Here is a 14,000-nt window from a genome sequence, read left to right as displayed (position 1 = left end):
CTACAGCAAAATTTGCGGTGGCTGCAGCCCCTCTCCCAGTGTAGCCAAGCCCAGTCCCCTCTGGGAAGAGCCCCTGGCCCCAGCCCGCAGCCGCAGCCTGCTCTGCCCCGTGCAGATCCGGGGGCACACGCCCCCCCTGCCCTGTGCCCTCTGGGGGTGTTCACAGAAGTGGGAGCCACCTCCCCTATCCCTGCACCCTCCAGACAAGCTGCCCCAGCCTCGCTCCCTCCCTCACCATGGGGGGCATTGATCTACCCCCCACATTCCCCTTTCCTCCCCCCTCCCCTTCCACCAGAACAGACATACCAGCTGGATGCAGCTATATCAGAAATTGGACCTGTATCAGCCATATATGCCTCCTTAAAATTGGCTATTGATATTGGCCCCCAAAATCTCTATTGGTACACCCCTATTACTTACTTGATCTGATACGATTAAATCTTTTGCGAATATAATTCAGATGTCATTGTCTCCATAGGAATTAATGACTCAGTGAGAAATTGCTTGGTTCTACATCTACCTATCAAGTAACTAACTGCCTGGCATAACTTCTCTGCCTCACTACTTATAGGGTTCTATAGATGAGAGAGAAGCTTTTATAAAACTTGAATGCTGCAGTATGGATTTTTTTAACCTCTAAAACATAAACATGTCTAAAAGTCTTTGTTAGAGTATCTTTCTAGACCTTTCCTTCTTAAAAAGATCACTACATTTGCTGTCTCCAAGAAAATTCATGAGGAAGAAATCACCCTTTTCACTTGAAGCCATGCCTGTGTAAATAGGTTGTGTTCTTGTTTGTTAATCTTATGGCATTTTGGAATGTAGTTTAATCATTCACTAGAAACAGCATTACTACTAGTGATTAAATAACTTATTTTTACAGCAGCAGGTTAGTCACTGAATGCTGCGTATGGTGAATAAATAGACAAACTTTGGATGATGGCCTGGTTTCTATCTAATTTAGATGAGCTTTTAGGCATAATGTTTTCAGTACTAATGAGAGCAAGATTTGACCATGTTTGCATGTATAGAAAGTAGAGGGAATCTTTAGTAACTTGTTTCCCATAGATGCAGCTGTGTTGTTTGCTTGTATTCCAGTGATTCTTAAATGGCAGAGACCCCAGTCAAGTATCAGTGTACAGGCAAAGAGACAGCTCTCCCAAGGAGTTTATGCTCTAGGCATAGACATTGTTTAATGGGTCTCTGCTTTCTTTTGTTTGTTCATTCTAGTCATCATTTTAATGTTTTGATTTTTCTTGCTGTAAGGGTACCCTGAGTGTTTGTTGGGAAGAAGGCCTATAAATTGCATACCTAAATAAATAGGTTAAAATAAGAGGCAATAGCATGAAATGATAAGTGAGTTAGGGGGTATAGGAAAACAGTTATTTCTTACCCAGAATCTCTATCCTACTGCTACTTGAAAATTTAATTGCAAATATGTAAATCGTTTTATGTCAAATGATGGTGACTCTTGCTCGTTATTATTTCTCTTCACAGGTCTCTGTCAATAGTGAAGGTGAGTTATTTGTTTTTTTCATGTTTAGATTGTACTGTTTTCCATAAAGCCATAATCTCATGACAAGCAATGTCAGAGCTTCTTACTTGACAACAGGAAGGATCTGCTTGTAAAAGGAAAATTTGTAGCAGGCTATTCTTAAAAGTCCTTTCAATCTTTTTATTATTGTCTCACTACTTTAGTAGTTTGGTTAGGAGCTAAAGAAAGCCCTAAAAATACAAACAACTTTTATAATGACTAAAATCTTATAGGTTAGGTTCAGTGTTCAGAGGAATTACAAGAGGTGGGTGCAAATGAAGGGAAGAATGTTGAACGTCTGGGTGGTGAGTGCAGTTGTGTGTAGTCTTCTGTGTCACTTCAGTGGCATATAAATGCTGCTGAATCCCCTGGGGAGTATGTGAGCTTCACTTCCTGATACGTGAGATCCTAAATACAGTATACTAAAATTACATGCTTGTTTCTGGAATGTGGAAACATTCACGCTTCGCTTTTTTTCTTTTAGAGGAATATGAAGAAGCTTTGAAGGTAATTCTTTTTTGACTTTTCCTAATGCGTTTGTAACTAAATGGATGTAAATGAAATATTCTTGAATAAAAGAAAAGTTAAGTGGTTTCCCTGGTTGCATCTGCACTAAAGTCCTTTGTATTGATTCAGTTTATCAGTGCAGATAAACTGCTTAGTTGTGAATTCAGCAAAACCTACACAACAGCTGTCTTGTGTCCCAGCCATTTGTAACATAACTTTTATATTGACTGTATTGGGTGGCAAAGAGCTCAGCTGACTGCAGTTTGGCATGTCACTTACTATGTTGGTTTTGCAGCCATAACAGTGCAGTATAATGCAATCTCTTTAAGGGAGTTTACATGCTGCTTCTGAAGTGAAATGAATGGGAGGTGATTATCATGCACTTTATATTTAGATTGCAGCTAAACTAGGAAATCAACTTCAGATGAACGTATATGAAGAAAATCTTCCTCCAAAGGAAACATTAAATTCCTGTTCAATGCAAGTGTGTGAAAAAGTGGGGTCAGAAAGAATGGCCATACTAAAGGATGGAAAGAAACCTCTCTCTCACTATTCCCTGCTGGCTCGGGCCATAGGGGAGAGCATGAAGAAGACCACAACACAGGTAAGACTGTTTCCTTCAGTACAACTAAATCAGAATAATTTGACTTAACAATACAAGAAAATCTTCCTCCAAAGGAAACGTTAAATTCCTGTTCAACTCAAGTATGTGAAAAAGCGGGGTCAGAAAGAATGGCCATACTAAAGGATGGAAAGAAACCTCTCTCTCATTATTCCCTGCTGGCTCAGACCATAGGGGAGGACATGAAGACCACAACACAGGTAAGACTGTTTACATCTAAATCAGAATCACTTCACTTTACAATAAAGTATTTCAGTATGGTCATTATCTTTACTTCATGGTAGAGGTTCTGAATCAAAATTTCTGCCTCTGATTGTTCAAATTCATTCAAGTCAGTAAAGCTATTTGGATGTCTCTAAAAGGAAACTTTTTATATCGAGGAAGGAGTCGTAAACATTTGAGGTTGTTAGATGTCCAAAATCTTTGGGCCAGATTCTCTTTTACCAATCAGACATTTAAGTGTGATTCGATTCTACCCTACTTGAGTTCATGGCAAATGGTAAACATAAAGGTGAATGGGTTTTCCTGCTTGCTGTTTTTTGACTTAAAGGCTAAGATGACTCTGTTACTGAAGTAGGTATATTAATGTTTTTTTCAGGGGCTTGAGCAGGATGAAATAAGATGTCACTTGGACATCTGAGTCCACTTAAGTGCCTAATAGGTGGCATAGGATCTAGCATTTTGTTTTCATAATTCTCTTCTGTGCTTCAGCTGCGTGAAATGTTATGCTCTTTTCTTTTAGCTTCAATGTGTAGTTCTACATGAAATACTGGAAGATTCCTGTTTTGTTAGCAAATTCATAGTCTGATTACTTAAGATGCATGTACTAGCTTACTTGTATGTCTCTACTGTTTTTCTGTGAATGGGTAACTGCTTACAATGACAGCATTTTTGAGAGAAGTATCCTGAACACTGCTTCCAGTTTACAAGAAGTGGGGGGATGTACTTGAAAGTGGTATATTTTGCTGCTTAATTTCTAATTCATTAGAGATTGTTATTTTAGTAAATAGCATCTATAATGCTTGCAATTTTTTTTTCTCTACAGCAAAAGCTAAATCAAGGTGAGGCAGGAAGGACCAGTAAAAAGCCTCCAGAGTGGTTTACAAGCTACTTGGAAACGGTAAGCGTCTTCTGACTTTGTCTTTTCAAAAGGTTATGTAAAATATTGTAGGAAGGGAGGATAATTGCAATCACATTTGGCTTTTTATTCATTCCATGCTAGAATCTAGGCTGTATTCTGAACAGCCACTAGAACTTCGTGGTGGCTGTCATCTCATCAAGTATGCACATAATATGGTGCTGCTTTTAGAAAATTCTGTTAGACCAGTTCTAATGGTATAATTCTGAGAACTTCCTGAGACTTGATCCATAGCACAATTAAGAAGTGCAAAGGCACTGAAGGTAACACTTCTAAGAAGTCTGGTATACCGTAGGTGTTTGTTTTGTTTTGAGGAGCTTGTCACCATGCAAACTCACAGGAGAAGAAACTACCGGAGAATTATAAGGATTAATCAGCTACTAGTTTCTGAAGCTGAAGTCATAAAAATGCCTAGAAACACAGAAATTTGTAATTTTTTTCCTAGAAGAATGTATTATAATTTTACAAAAATATATTCTTCTAAAAAGAAAAACTTACATATTCTAGGGGCTAGATAATTTTCTTTCTTTGATTGACTAACAAACCTGTGAAGGCTCTATACACAAAATAAGCTGCCTCCATATATGAAAAGGGGAGGGAAAATCATGACTTGAAGACAAATGGGGACCTTATGCTTGCTGGTCAGGCAGGTCAGTGCAGGTACTAAGTTAATAGGGTAATATTAAACTTGTGTAACTTTCTCAGCCAACTTGCTTGGGAAACTGGAGTATTGCTAATAATAAGAAAAGTAAATTTGTCAAATACAGAGCCGTGTGTTGTGAAGTCCCAAATGAGTATCTGAGAAGTGAGATATTCACTTGAGGCACCTTTACATGTGCTCCAGGAGTAGGGGGAGGGCACTTTAGATTAGCTCCAAGAATGGCTCTAATTTAAAGTGCTCGCAGCATCTCATGTATTTGTCTCCCTGTGCTTCAAAATGGCCATGGAGCCCTTTAACTAAAGCTCAATGAGCTTTAGTTAAAAGTGCCCTCACCACCATTTGAAGTGTGGGGACACTCGCTACACAAGATGCCAAGGCTGCTGCGGTGTGCTAATTAGCAGGAATCTTGTGTGTCTACAAGCACTCTTGGTTTAGTCTGGAAGATACTGGCAGAGAAAAATGAGTTAGTTCTGAACATGTCTGGCTTATGAATTGGGGATGATGGGAATCTGCAGACTGACTCCTAAAGCTGCCCATAAAGAAGTGTTTGTGACCAGCTTCTTATCTTCAGTTCAGGGAACAAATAGTTAAGGAAACTGTTGAGAAACTTGAGCAGAAGCTAAGCGAGAAGCTTGTTCTTCACAACCAGCCCCTGCATTCCTCCAGCAGCTCTCTTGCTACAGCACGTTCAACTCTGGAGATGCATTCAGCTGAAGGCCACCAGTGTGACTGGCTAATCTCCTGCAGCAACTGTCAGACCCGAATTGTAGGGATCCGCTACCAATGCAGGTAAAGTCTGATGGCAGGATATTTAGGAAGAATGGTGTTTCAGTGTTGATGGGATATGGATGAGAGTGAATATTATTTTAGTAGTAAAGATCACCATTCATGGGGCATAATTCTTATCCTAAATGCTCCAGTGCATACCTTGTATAATCAGCAACAGCATCCATTTTTTTTTTATTATTAAATAGAGGTGCGCCAATATATCGGTCGTTTACTGGATCGGCATTGATAAAAGGAAAATTTAACATCAGCTTTTTTCTGTAGCTGATTAATGTCACCAGTAAATGCTGTATGCATGATCGAGACGCTCACGGTGAAGGAGGGAGTGGGGCTGGGACTGGGGCAGGGGCAGGCACTTCCCAGCCAGGGCAGTGGACTGGGACCCCAGGGCCAGGAGCAGGATGGAGCCAGGGGTGGCTCTGGGCTGCTGCATGTACCCCTGGGGGGAGGGGCATATGCCATCCCCAGATTTGTGTGCAGGGTGAGGGCAGGCTGTTTGCTGTGGGCTCAGAGCTAGGGGCTGTGACAGCCTCTTCCTGGTGTGGGGCTGGGAGCAGGGTGGGCTCAGCTGAGCAGGTGGGTGGCGGTGCTGGGAGGGGTGGCTATGGGAGGGGCTACATGGAATTTTGGGGTGGCTATAGCCCCCCAAGTGTGTACTGCCTGCCTGCCCCACAGCACAGGGTTCCCAAGGGAAAGGCAGCAGAGCGGAGTGCCTCCCCCCATAGTTGCCTCGCACAGCTGAGCCCCACCCTACCCCTAGCCACCTCACTGGGAAAGAACCAGGGCAGCCTCTGGCCCCAAGCCCACAGTGGGCAACCCACCCTTGCTCCACGCACAAATCCAGGGGACAACGTGCCCCCTGTGCCTCCCCCGGGGGTGCACACAACAATGGGGAGCTGCTCCCCCTGGATGAGCTGCCTGTGGCTTCATCCCACTCACTGCCCCATTCACTGCCCTAGCTGGGCAGCCCTTGCCCCACTCCCTCCCTCACCGTGGGTGCCTCGATCTACCCCTTTCCACCCTCTCCCCACCCAATTTATTGGCAGGATACTGCTCTCCAAGCTGCCAGGCTCCATTCCTGTAAATCAGCTATCAGATTAGTATCAGCTGATACGGCTGGCTCACAATTTTTGGCCAAGAAAATCTTTATCAGTGCAACCCTATTATTAAATCTTCTTTGCTGTACAGGAATATAAATGAGCAAAACAATTTTGAGAAATAGTAAATTTGCTGAAAAGTGCAGTTTTAGGACCACCATAAATTAGGGGCTGTCATAAATCTGGGTTTACAAGGATCTTGCTAATAGGTGGCAAGTGCTCAATGGTAACATAAATCCTATGTACTGGCAGACTAAGTGCTATTTGAGTTCCTGTAGATTTTGGTCTTAAGACCCTAAACTGCAGCTGTAACAGTTGATCAGGTACTTTTTCATGTGATTCTTTATCGGGGTTAGCACCCCCTGGCACACATGCCAGAATGTAGCAGGTGAAGCCATTTTGTTCAACATGCCACAGCTGGCCCAGCCTCTAGGCAGCGCGCCCCCCCCCCCCCCCCCCCCCCCTGCCACTGGCCACAGAACCGGGGCTGCTTACAGCAGGCAACAGGGAGGCTGCAAGCAGTTGCCCTGGGGTCCATGGAGCCCTAGCTGAGCTTGTTGCTGGCAGCGGGTTCACACACCTTGTGGGGATGGCGTGGAAGGGACTGGGGCTGTACTACCACAAAAAAGATTAGAACCCCTTGCAGCTTTCCTGCCATCCACCCCTGGCGCACCAACATCTTATAGGTTGACATTGAGAGTTTTTTTGGCACTCTGCCCAAAAACATAGACCCCTGTTCTGTATGATCTATTTATCTTTCCTGGCCACTAGGAGCAGCCAGGCTGTGACTCCACTAATTTTATTGCATCTGCCCTTAATAGTTTTGGAAGGCTGGTGACAGCTTTGGTTTTCCTATTTCCTAAAGCAGGGGTGTCCAACCTTTTTGAATATGGGGCTGGATCATAACCTTTTTACCCCCCGGGGGGCTGCCCAGCCATATTCAAAGACCTCACAGGAAGTGTTATCACATCAGGAAGTGATGTCACATGACCTTTGACACCAATGGAGTTGCAGGAAGTGACAATGAAATGGGTCTGGAAATGTGGTTTAAAATCCAAAATAAAAACAATATAAAAGCAACAATGAAATGATACCAAACACTTGACTAAAATAAACACTTAGGTTACAGCAGCAAACTATTTTGGCATTCCTCCCTTGTTGGCCTGGCAGCTTTGCAGGGAAAGGGGCCAGGCCTTGGGTGCTGCTTAGTGCCCTGGCCACATTTTGCCCAAACCCATCTTCCCAGACACTCACTGTTTGGAAAGAAATAGGCTGGAATCGGGCTCAGCAGGCCATACCCAACCCCCTTCTGGCTGCCTTGGCCTGAGTTCCTCAGAGTTTTGCATCCTATTATTATTTTTTAAAGGTGGAGGTGGCAAAGACCTCTTGCCCGTACCACACAAGGCGTCTGAGACAGAAGGGTGCCCGTTCTTCTGTCCTGGTGGCTGTGGACACTGCCTTGGAGGGGGAGGCGAAAGGTCAGGGATGCCCCTGACTTCCCTGCATTGTTCTCTAGCCTCCTCCAGCTGAGCCCTCTCTAGTGCAACCTTGTATTAATTTTTATTTTTTACTTTTTGGGCCCCTGTGCCTGCTTGGCCGTGCCCGTACAGGCTGGCAGAGAGATGGCCTCCACCCATGGTGTTTGGTGGCTCTGGGCCAGGGGTACAGCTGCAAGGCAGCCGAGTTGGTGCAGGGTGACCCACGGCCCTGTGGGTGCAGAGCTGTCTGCTCAGGGGCAGCTGGAGGGTTTTAGTTTTCTCTTCCTGGATACAAGCCTGGCTCAGGTGGTCCTTTACCAGTGGCAGCTGGCAGGCTCTGGGGCTGGGGGCTGTTAGCCGGGGCCCAGCCTCCCGGGCGTTTCAGTGGCACACAGTGCTTTTGGCCTCATGGCTGCAAGGAGCAGCCAGGACTGGGAGCAGCTGGTGGGGCAGGGCAGAAGCGCAGCAGTCCCAGGGCCCCTGGCCCCACCCGCAGCAGCCAGCTCCTGCCCCAGGCTGAGACAAGGCCACCGGAGGAAGCGGCAACAGGTCCTGCCTGGGCTGTGCAGCACTGGGCTCTTCCACCCCTGGCTCTTCTCAGGCAGCAGGCGCTGCAGCCACTGCCCCACATGCCGGCACCGGTCGGCCCTTCTGCAGCCAGGAGCCAGGTAACGCTGTGCCACCCCCTGTGTAGAGCACCTCTGGGCCAGGCTCCTCCTGCCTCCCGCCCAGCCCAGCTCTGGCAACTGTGCGCCCCCAGCTCCGCACGGGAGCTTACCTCGTGCCTTGCGGGCAGGGTGTTGGGCCATGCTGCAGCTCCCCCGGCCGCATGCTGGGGCCAAGGGGCGGAGCCAGAAAAGAAGCTGCATGCGTTCTCTCCAGCTCGTTTAATCAGGCGTGGCTGGGGCAGCCCTGCGCCGCGCAGCCCTCAGGGCAGCGGTGGCAGGTCCTGGCTCACTGATGAGCCCAGCCCCGCAGGGGTAAGCAGCTCCCCTCCCCTTGCTGCCAGCTGGGGCCCCGTGGGCCAGCCCTGCCTGCCTCACCTCGCCGCTGCCCTGCTACCGTTGCCACTGTGGAGTGCGGAGCAGGCGCCTCAGGCCAGATAAAATGGCTTTGCGGGCTACATGGTGGCCCACAGGCCGTATATTGGACAAGCCTGTCCTACAGTGTATCACAGTATGCACAACACTGCACTACAGTGGACTTGTACTATCACAAAACAATCTACAAAGTTAGTGGGTTATGGGTTAGAGAAAAGCCAGGGTTAGAGGGGAGATTTCTAAATAGGAAGTGGCTCTGTCTTTTGAAGTTGAGTTGGAAGGGAGGTTCCAGCCAGTTGGTGTACAAAGTCTTGAGTCCTCTTTGGTTATGCCTTGAGGAAGGCTTCAATATATGATTGTTTGTTTCTTTGGAGAAATGAGGAGGCTATCTGTTTGTGGGATCTCCTTTCCTTCCTATTACTTCTGTCTAGAAGGGTAACCTATTGCCTTTCCTCCTTTGCAGTTTGTGCCCAGCCTACAATATTTGCGAACTGTGTGAAGCAGGGACATACTCTCATGATCCTAATCATGTATTGTTAAAGTTGCGGAAACCTGTACTCTGCACACCTGAGCATTACAGCCTTGGCCAGTTCTCCCCTCGTCTGCCTGCTACTCTGGAGCAAGTTAGGTAAGTCTTTAGCTGCCTCAGTTACTGTGTCTTCTGGTCCACAAAGTAAAAAATGCCTGTGTTCAGGTTTCTTTTTTAGGTTTTTATGATTTGAAATTATGAAAGAGAGCAAGAAACTGATACATATCATCTCCAGAATATGAGGTAGATGAGTGAGCACAGAAACCAGCCATGTATAGGTCTAGAATCTATAGTAGCTGGGTTTTGCATCATCCCTTTACTATCACAAATGTTAATGTCTTCTGCAAGTAAAGTGTACTTTCTATCGGCTACTATAGGTTTCCTTCCCTTTGGAGGGAACACTGCTGTGTTCCATGGAGATTCCCTTTAGCTTCAACCAAAAACAGAATTCTAGTCCAAGTTCTAGTTCAGCTGGTAACTGTATTGTGAAGACCTGGCTTCCTTTCTTTGCAGGCTCCAGAAACAGATGGACAAAAGATTTCTAAAGGCAGAAAAGCAAAGATTAAGAGCAGAGAAAAAACAGCGAAAGGCAGAGGTCCGAGAGCTGAAGAAACAGCTCAAGCTACACAGAAAGATTCACTTGTGGAACTCAGTACATGCACTGGAGACACCCAGTTCACCTGCTGTCAAGCCTGAGAGCCTGAAACCCAATGGTCTCATGTAAGGGTTGCTAGTACCCAGATTTATTTATTTACTTATTTTTATCTAACAGTTAGACGCCATGAGAGATCTGCCTTAGTAAAACCCTTGGAAATTTAATTTTGTTTGTCAAATCTTCCCTGGTTCCAAGTTCTTAATAGTTATATAAAGCATGTGTATCTGGGAATAGCTCTCTCTCCTTTGACACACGTGGTATTTGTTGCATTATATAGCTATGTTTAGTGTGACAAAAAGAGTCCACATATTCGCGCTGTTCGTCATGCCGAAAAATGGCGGATCTGCGTAAAGCTGCAATTTCAAACCGAAAATAATGTCACAGGGAAAACATTTTTCTATGACCAATTTAACTTGTGGGCAGGTCTTTCTCGCTTGCAGCATCCCACAATGATCTGCTCTTTGTCTCCTCTTCCCCACTTTTAGGAAACTGTTGGGCAATCCCGCAGGGACCCTACTACCAATTCCATGCCTTGCAGAGTGCTGGGTCTTGCTTATGCTTTTGGCAGCTGTAGCAGCACAATGGAAATCACCACCACCACTGCCAGGACCCTGAGGAAAAACTGGGGTTCTGGCAAGGGTTGCAGTGATAAAGTGGGCAGCCTGTCATCCATTGCCATGACAGGGCTGCAGTGCTGGCAAGGACTGATTGGGTGGCAGGGACTGCCTAGTGGCCTCTGCTGCTGTAAGTGGCTTGCAAGCAGATTCGGGTTATGGGGCTATAGTGGCAGCAAGGGCCTATTTGGGGCAGTGGAGACTGATGATCAGCTCTTGCCACTGTGGGATGTGGGCAGCTTGTGTGGCAGCAACAGCTGATAAGGATGAGTCTCTCCGTAAGCAGGCTGAAGGCTTCACTGAGGGAAGCCCCCCTCATACACTAAAGCCCCTAAGGAGTAGACCCTGTCACTCCCTGGCTGAGTGTGCCTTTGTAGCAGCTTTGTTATATGCCAGCCATGTGTGTATTGTGTTCTTGTAGCATTACAGAAATAACATGTCAAAGTCTTCTGTGTGTCTATGGTATAAATTGGCATCATCTTTTTTTAACAAATTTTTAAAAGAGGGAATCTTTCTTCCCATTATCTTACTTGGCCCCTATTGGCTTCTGTTTTGGGTTCTTTGTGCACACCTTTTTGCATGGGACCTATTTCATGAGATTAAACTTGACTCTTCATGCAAGAAACCTGTTGTGAAGGTACAGGCTTAAACACACATTTTCTCAGATTTTCATTCCCTTAAACATACAGAAGTGTATTTCTTCCTTTTTATGCATAGTCCAGATCCAATTTTTAAAGCGAGAGCTATAGGGAAGCCCCCCTCACACTTTGCACTGTGCATGCAGGCTTCCTCCCAGCTGCATTGCATATGCAGGCACTCCCACCCCTATTGCACTATGCACTTGGCACTCCCCCTCCCTACACTGCATAAGGTGCCCTCTGCACCAGGTACATGGGTAACCCTCTCCTCACACTGCATATGCTGGTGGTCCCCCACCTCTTCTTCCTGGCTGTGGGCCTCACTGGGCTGTAGGCTTCTCCATTGTTGTGGGATGTGCTGTCCCACCCCTTGACATGTTGGCAAGTAGTAAATGCTTGTGTGGGGGAGAAAACCTGGGAGGAACTGTAGCTGGGTAGGAGCCCAGGGGCTGCAGTTTAGCTCCTTGTAGGCTCTGGCCCAGGTTACTAGTTAAATAGCCCTTGCTCACTATAATTGGTTACTTAAGTGTAGAGGGAGGGGAAGAAACATACCTAATTTTTAAATTCTCTTAGATCAATTAAATGTTATATTTTAATGTCAGATGCTTTTCTTAATCTTTCTTTGTTCACAGAGTGGTAGTGTGCAGTTGTTTGAGCCTCCTACAAGGAGAAAGTATGGCACTTCATTGAAAAGCAATGATGCTTTTAAGCCCAGCTGTTCAGTAGTCCAATACAGGCTGTTGCTCAGTCTCTGATTCAGCATCAGGAGGATAAAGTCCCTTTACTCTCTGTGGAATGAAGACAAGCACCTAACATAATTATCCTATCTAAAAATAGGATAAAGGGAATGCTGTTACTCCTTCAAGTAGTTTCTGACCTTTTTGAGCCAACGTTAAAAATAAGACACTGGTTTTTTTTAAGGAATCCTTTGAAATCTAATGCATGGCCTGAAACTTCTTAAATTGATCTGTAGCTGAGCCCATTGGCAACTTCTGTAGTTTAAAATAGTTTTGGCCTTTGCAAATAGTCTCTAATGGGAAGCTAAGAAATTAAGGTGATACATTTTTAATTGGAGCACTGGTATCTAAGTGCTTTGAAGTTAGGCCAGAGTGCTGTTAAACAGAAGCAGATCAACTGAAATATTGAGAAATCACACACAATTTAGCTTGGTATGTGTTTCTGTGTTGTTAAAACTAGTGGAAGAAACTTGCAGTCAAAGTGTCTTATTTAGAGTGCCTTTTAAGCAAAGAGAAACAAATAGCTTAAATAGTGGGGTTTTAAAATTAACTACAAACTGAGAAGGATTACCAGAAATGCATCTGCCTAGTTAATTCAGTCCAGTAACCTCATGTACTTTTGCTGTGTGCTTAGGACTCCTGTACAGCCCTGCCCAACGGTTGTCCCTACTCTGAGTGCAGCATTTGTTGATGAGAATTTGCCAGATGGGACTCATCTGCAACCTGGGACAAGATTCATCAAGCACTGGCAGATGAAGAACACTGGCAGTGTGGAATGGAGCTTGGACACGAAGGTGCCTCCCTTTTTTGTTATTAGTTTAGTTTATACTGAATATAAACTTAAACTCCAATAGCTTAATTGGGAAAGTCTCGGAAGGGGAATGGTGGTTTTTAGGGGTGCGCCAATAGAGATTTTTGGGGCTGATAATGATAGCCAATTCTTAAAGAGGCATATCGGCCAATACTGATCCAATTTCGGATACACAGCCCAGAGAGTTGCATGCAGCTGGTAAGTCTGTTGTGGTGGAAGGTGTGTGGAGGGGACAGATCAAGGCCCCGGTGAGGAAGGTAGTGGGGCTGAGGCTGGGACAGGTGCTGCCCAGCTGAGGTGGGGAATAGGGCCCAGGACAGAGCTGTAACTTGTCTGGGTGCAGGGGGTGGGGCACAGGACAGAGCTGCAGCTTGAGTGGGGGTGGCTCCCACTGCTGCACACAGCCCCAGAGGGCATGGGGGGGCGGGGCTTTTGCCCCTGGATCTGCATGGGGCAGGGCAGGCTGCCACTGGTTGGGGCCAGGACTGCACTGGTCTCTTCACAGCCTGGTCCATTCCCCTGCCAGGGTCGGGGTGGGTGGTGGTGCTCAGAGGGGGCTATGGGAGGGGCTGCAGGCACCCCAAAATTTGCTGTAGGTGCCTGCCCCCCCCACCCAGTGCCACCACTGCCTGTTCCAGCACAGCTTGGCCCAGCCTTTTGCTGGAAAGAGCCTGGCACCACCCCAGCAGCAGCCTGCCCTGCCCTGTGCAGAGGGGAAGTATCACCTCCTTGGATCTGTTCGTCATGCATCTGCTGATGCACGATAAAGTGCCATTAGCTTTTCTGATTGCTTCGTCACACTGCCGACTCATGTTCATCTTGGAGTCCACTAGGACTCCAAGATCCCTTTCTGCTTCCGTTCCACCAAGCAGGTCATTCCCTAGGCAGTAGGTATGCTGGACATTTTTCCTCCCTAGGTGCAGCACTTTGCATTTCTCCTTGTTGCATTGCATTCTGTTTTCCACCCATGTGTCCAACCTGTCCAGGTCTGCTTGTAGTTGTTCCCTGCCCTCCAGCGTGTCCACTTCTTCCCACAGTTTTGTGTCATCCACAAACTTGGACAGAGTACACTTCACTCCCTCGTCCAAGTCACTGATGAAGACATTGAAGAGTATCGGTCCAAGGACCGAGCCCTGCGGGACCCCACTGCCCA

The 14,000-nt window shown here is 46.2% G+C and overlaps 1 protein-coding gene across 9 annotated transcripts in view; it reads left to right on the top strand.

The window, feature by feature from the left end:
• Positions 1-14,000, top strand: part of NBR1 (NBR1, autophagy cargo receptor) — a 35,876-nt gene that overhangs the window by 2,723 nt on the left and 19,153 nt on the right. For 7 of the 9 annotated variants that reach the window (XR_003093382.1, XM_025200718.1, XM_006020934.3 and 4 more), the window contains 9 exons: positions 1,498-1,516; positions 2,019-2,041; positions 2,436-2,645; positions 2,720-2,863; positions 3,709-3,783; positions 5,034-5,251; positions 9,327-9,491; positions 9,906-10,112; positions 12,671-12,830. Coding sequence is in view for 8 of the 9 variants with exons in the window: in XM_025200718.1 (XP_025056503.1) it covers positions 1,498-1,516; positions 2,019-2,041; positions 2,436-2,645; positions 2,720-2,863; positions 3,709-3,783; positions 5,034-5,251; positions 9,327-9,491; positions 9,906-10,112; positions 12,671-12,830 (1,221 nt within the window). In the remaining variant the exon portion in view is untranslated. The remainder of the gene's footprint in view (positions 1-1,497; positions 1,517-2,018; positions 2,042-2,435; positions 2,646-2,719; positions 2,864-3,708; positions 3,784-5,033; positions 5,252-9,326; positions 9,492-9,905; positions 10,113-12,670; positions 12,831-14,000) is intronic. The other 2 variants (XM_025200721.1, XM_025200722.1) reach the window with 2 other exon arrangements.

This window comes from Alligator sinensis, unplaced genomic scaffold, assembly GCF_000455745.1.
Source record: "Alligator sinensis unplaced genomic scaffold, ASM45574v1 scaffold161_1, whole genome shotgun sequence".
NCBI lineage: Eukaryota > Metazoa > Chordata > Crocodylia > Alligatoridae > Alligator > Alligator sinensis.
Note: the sequence above shows the minus strand (reverse complement) of the source record. Positions and strands in the feature narration are given on the sequence as shown.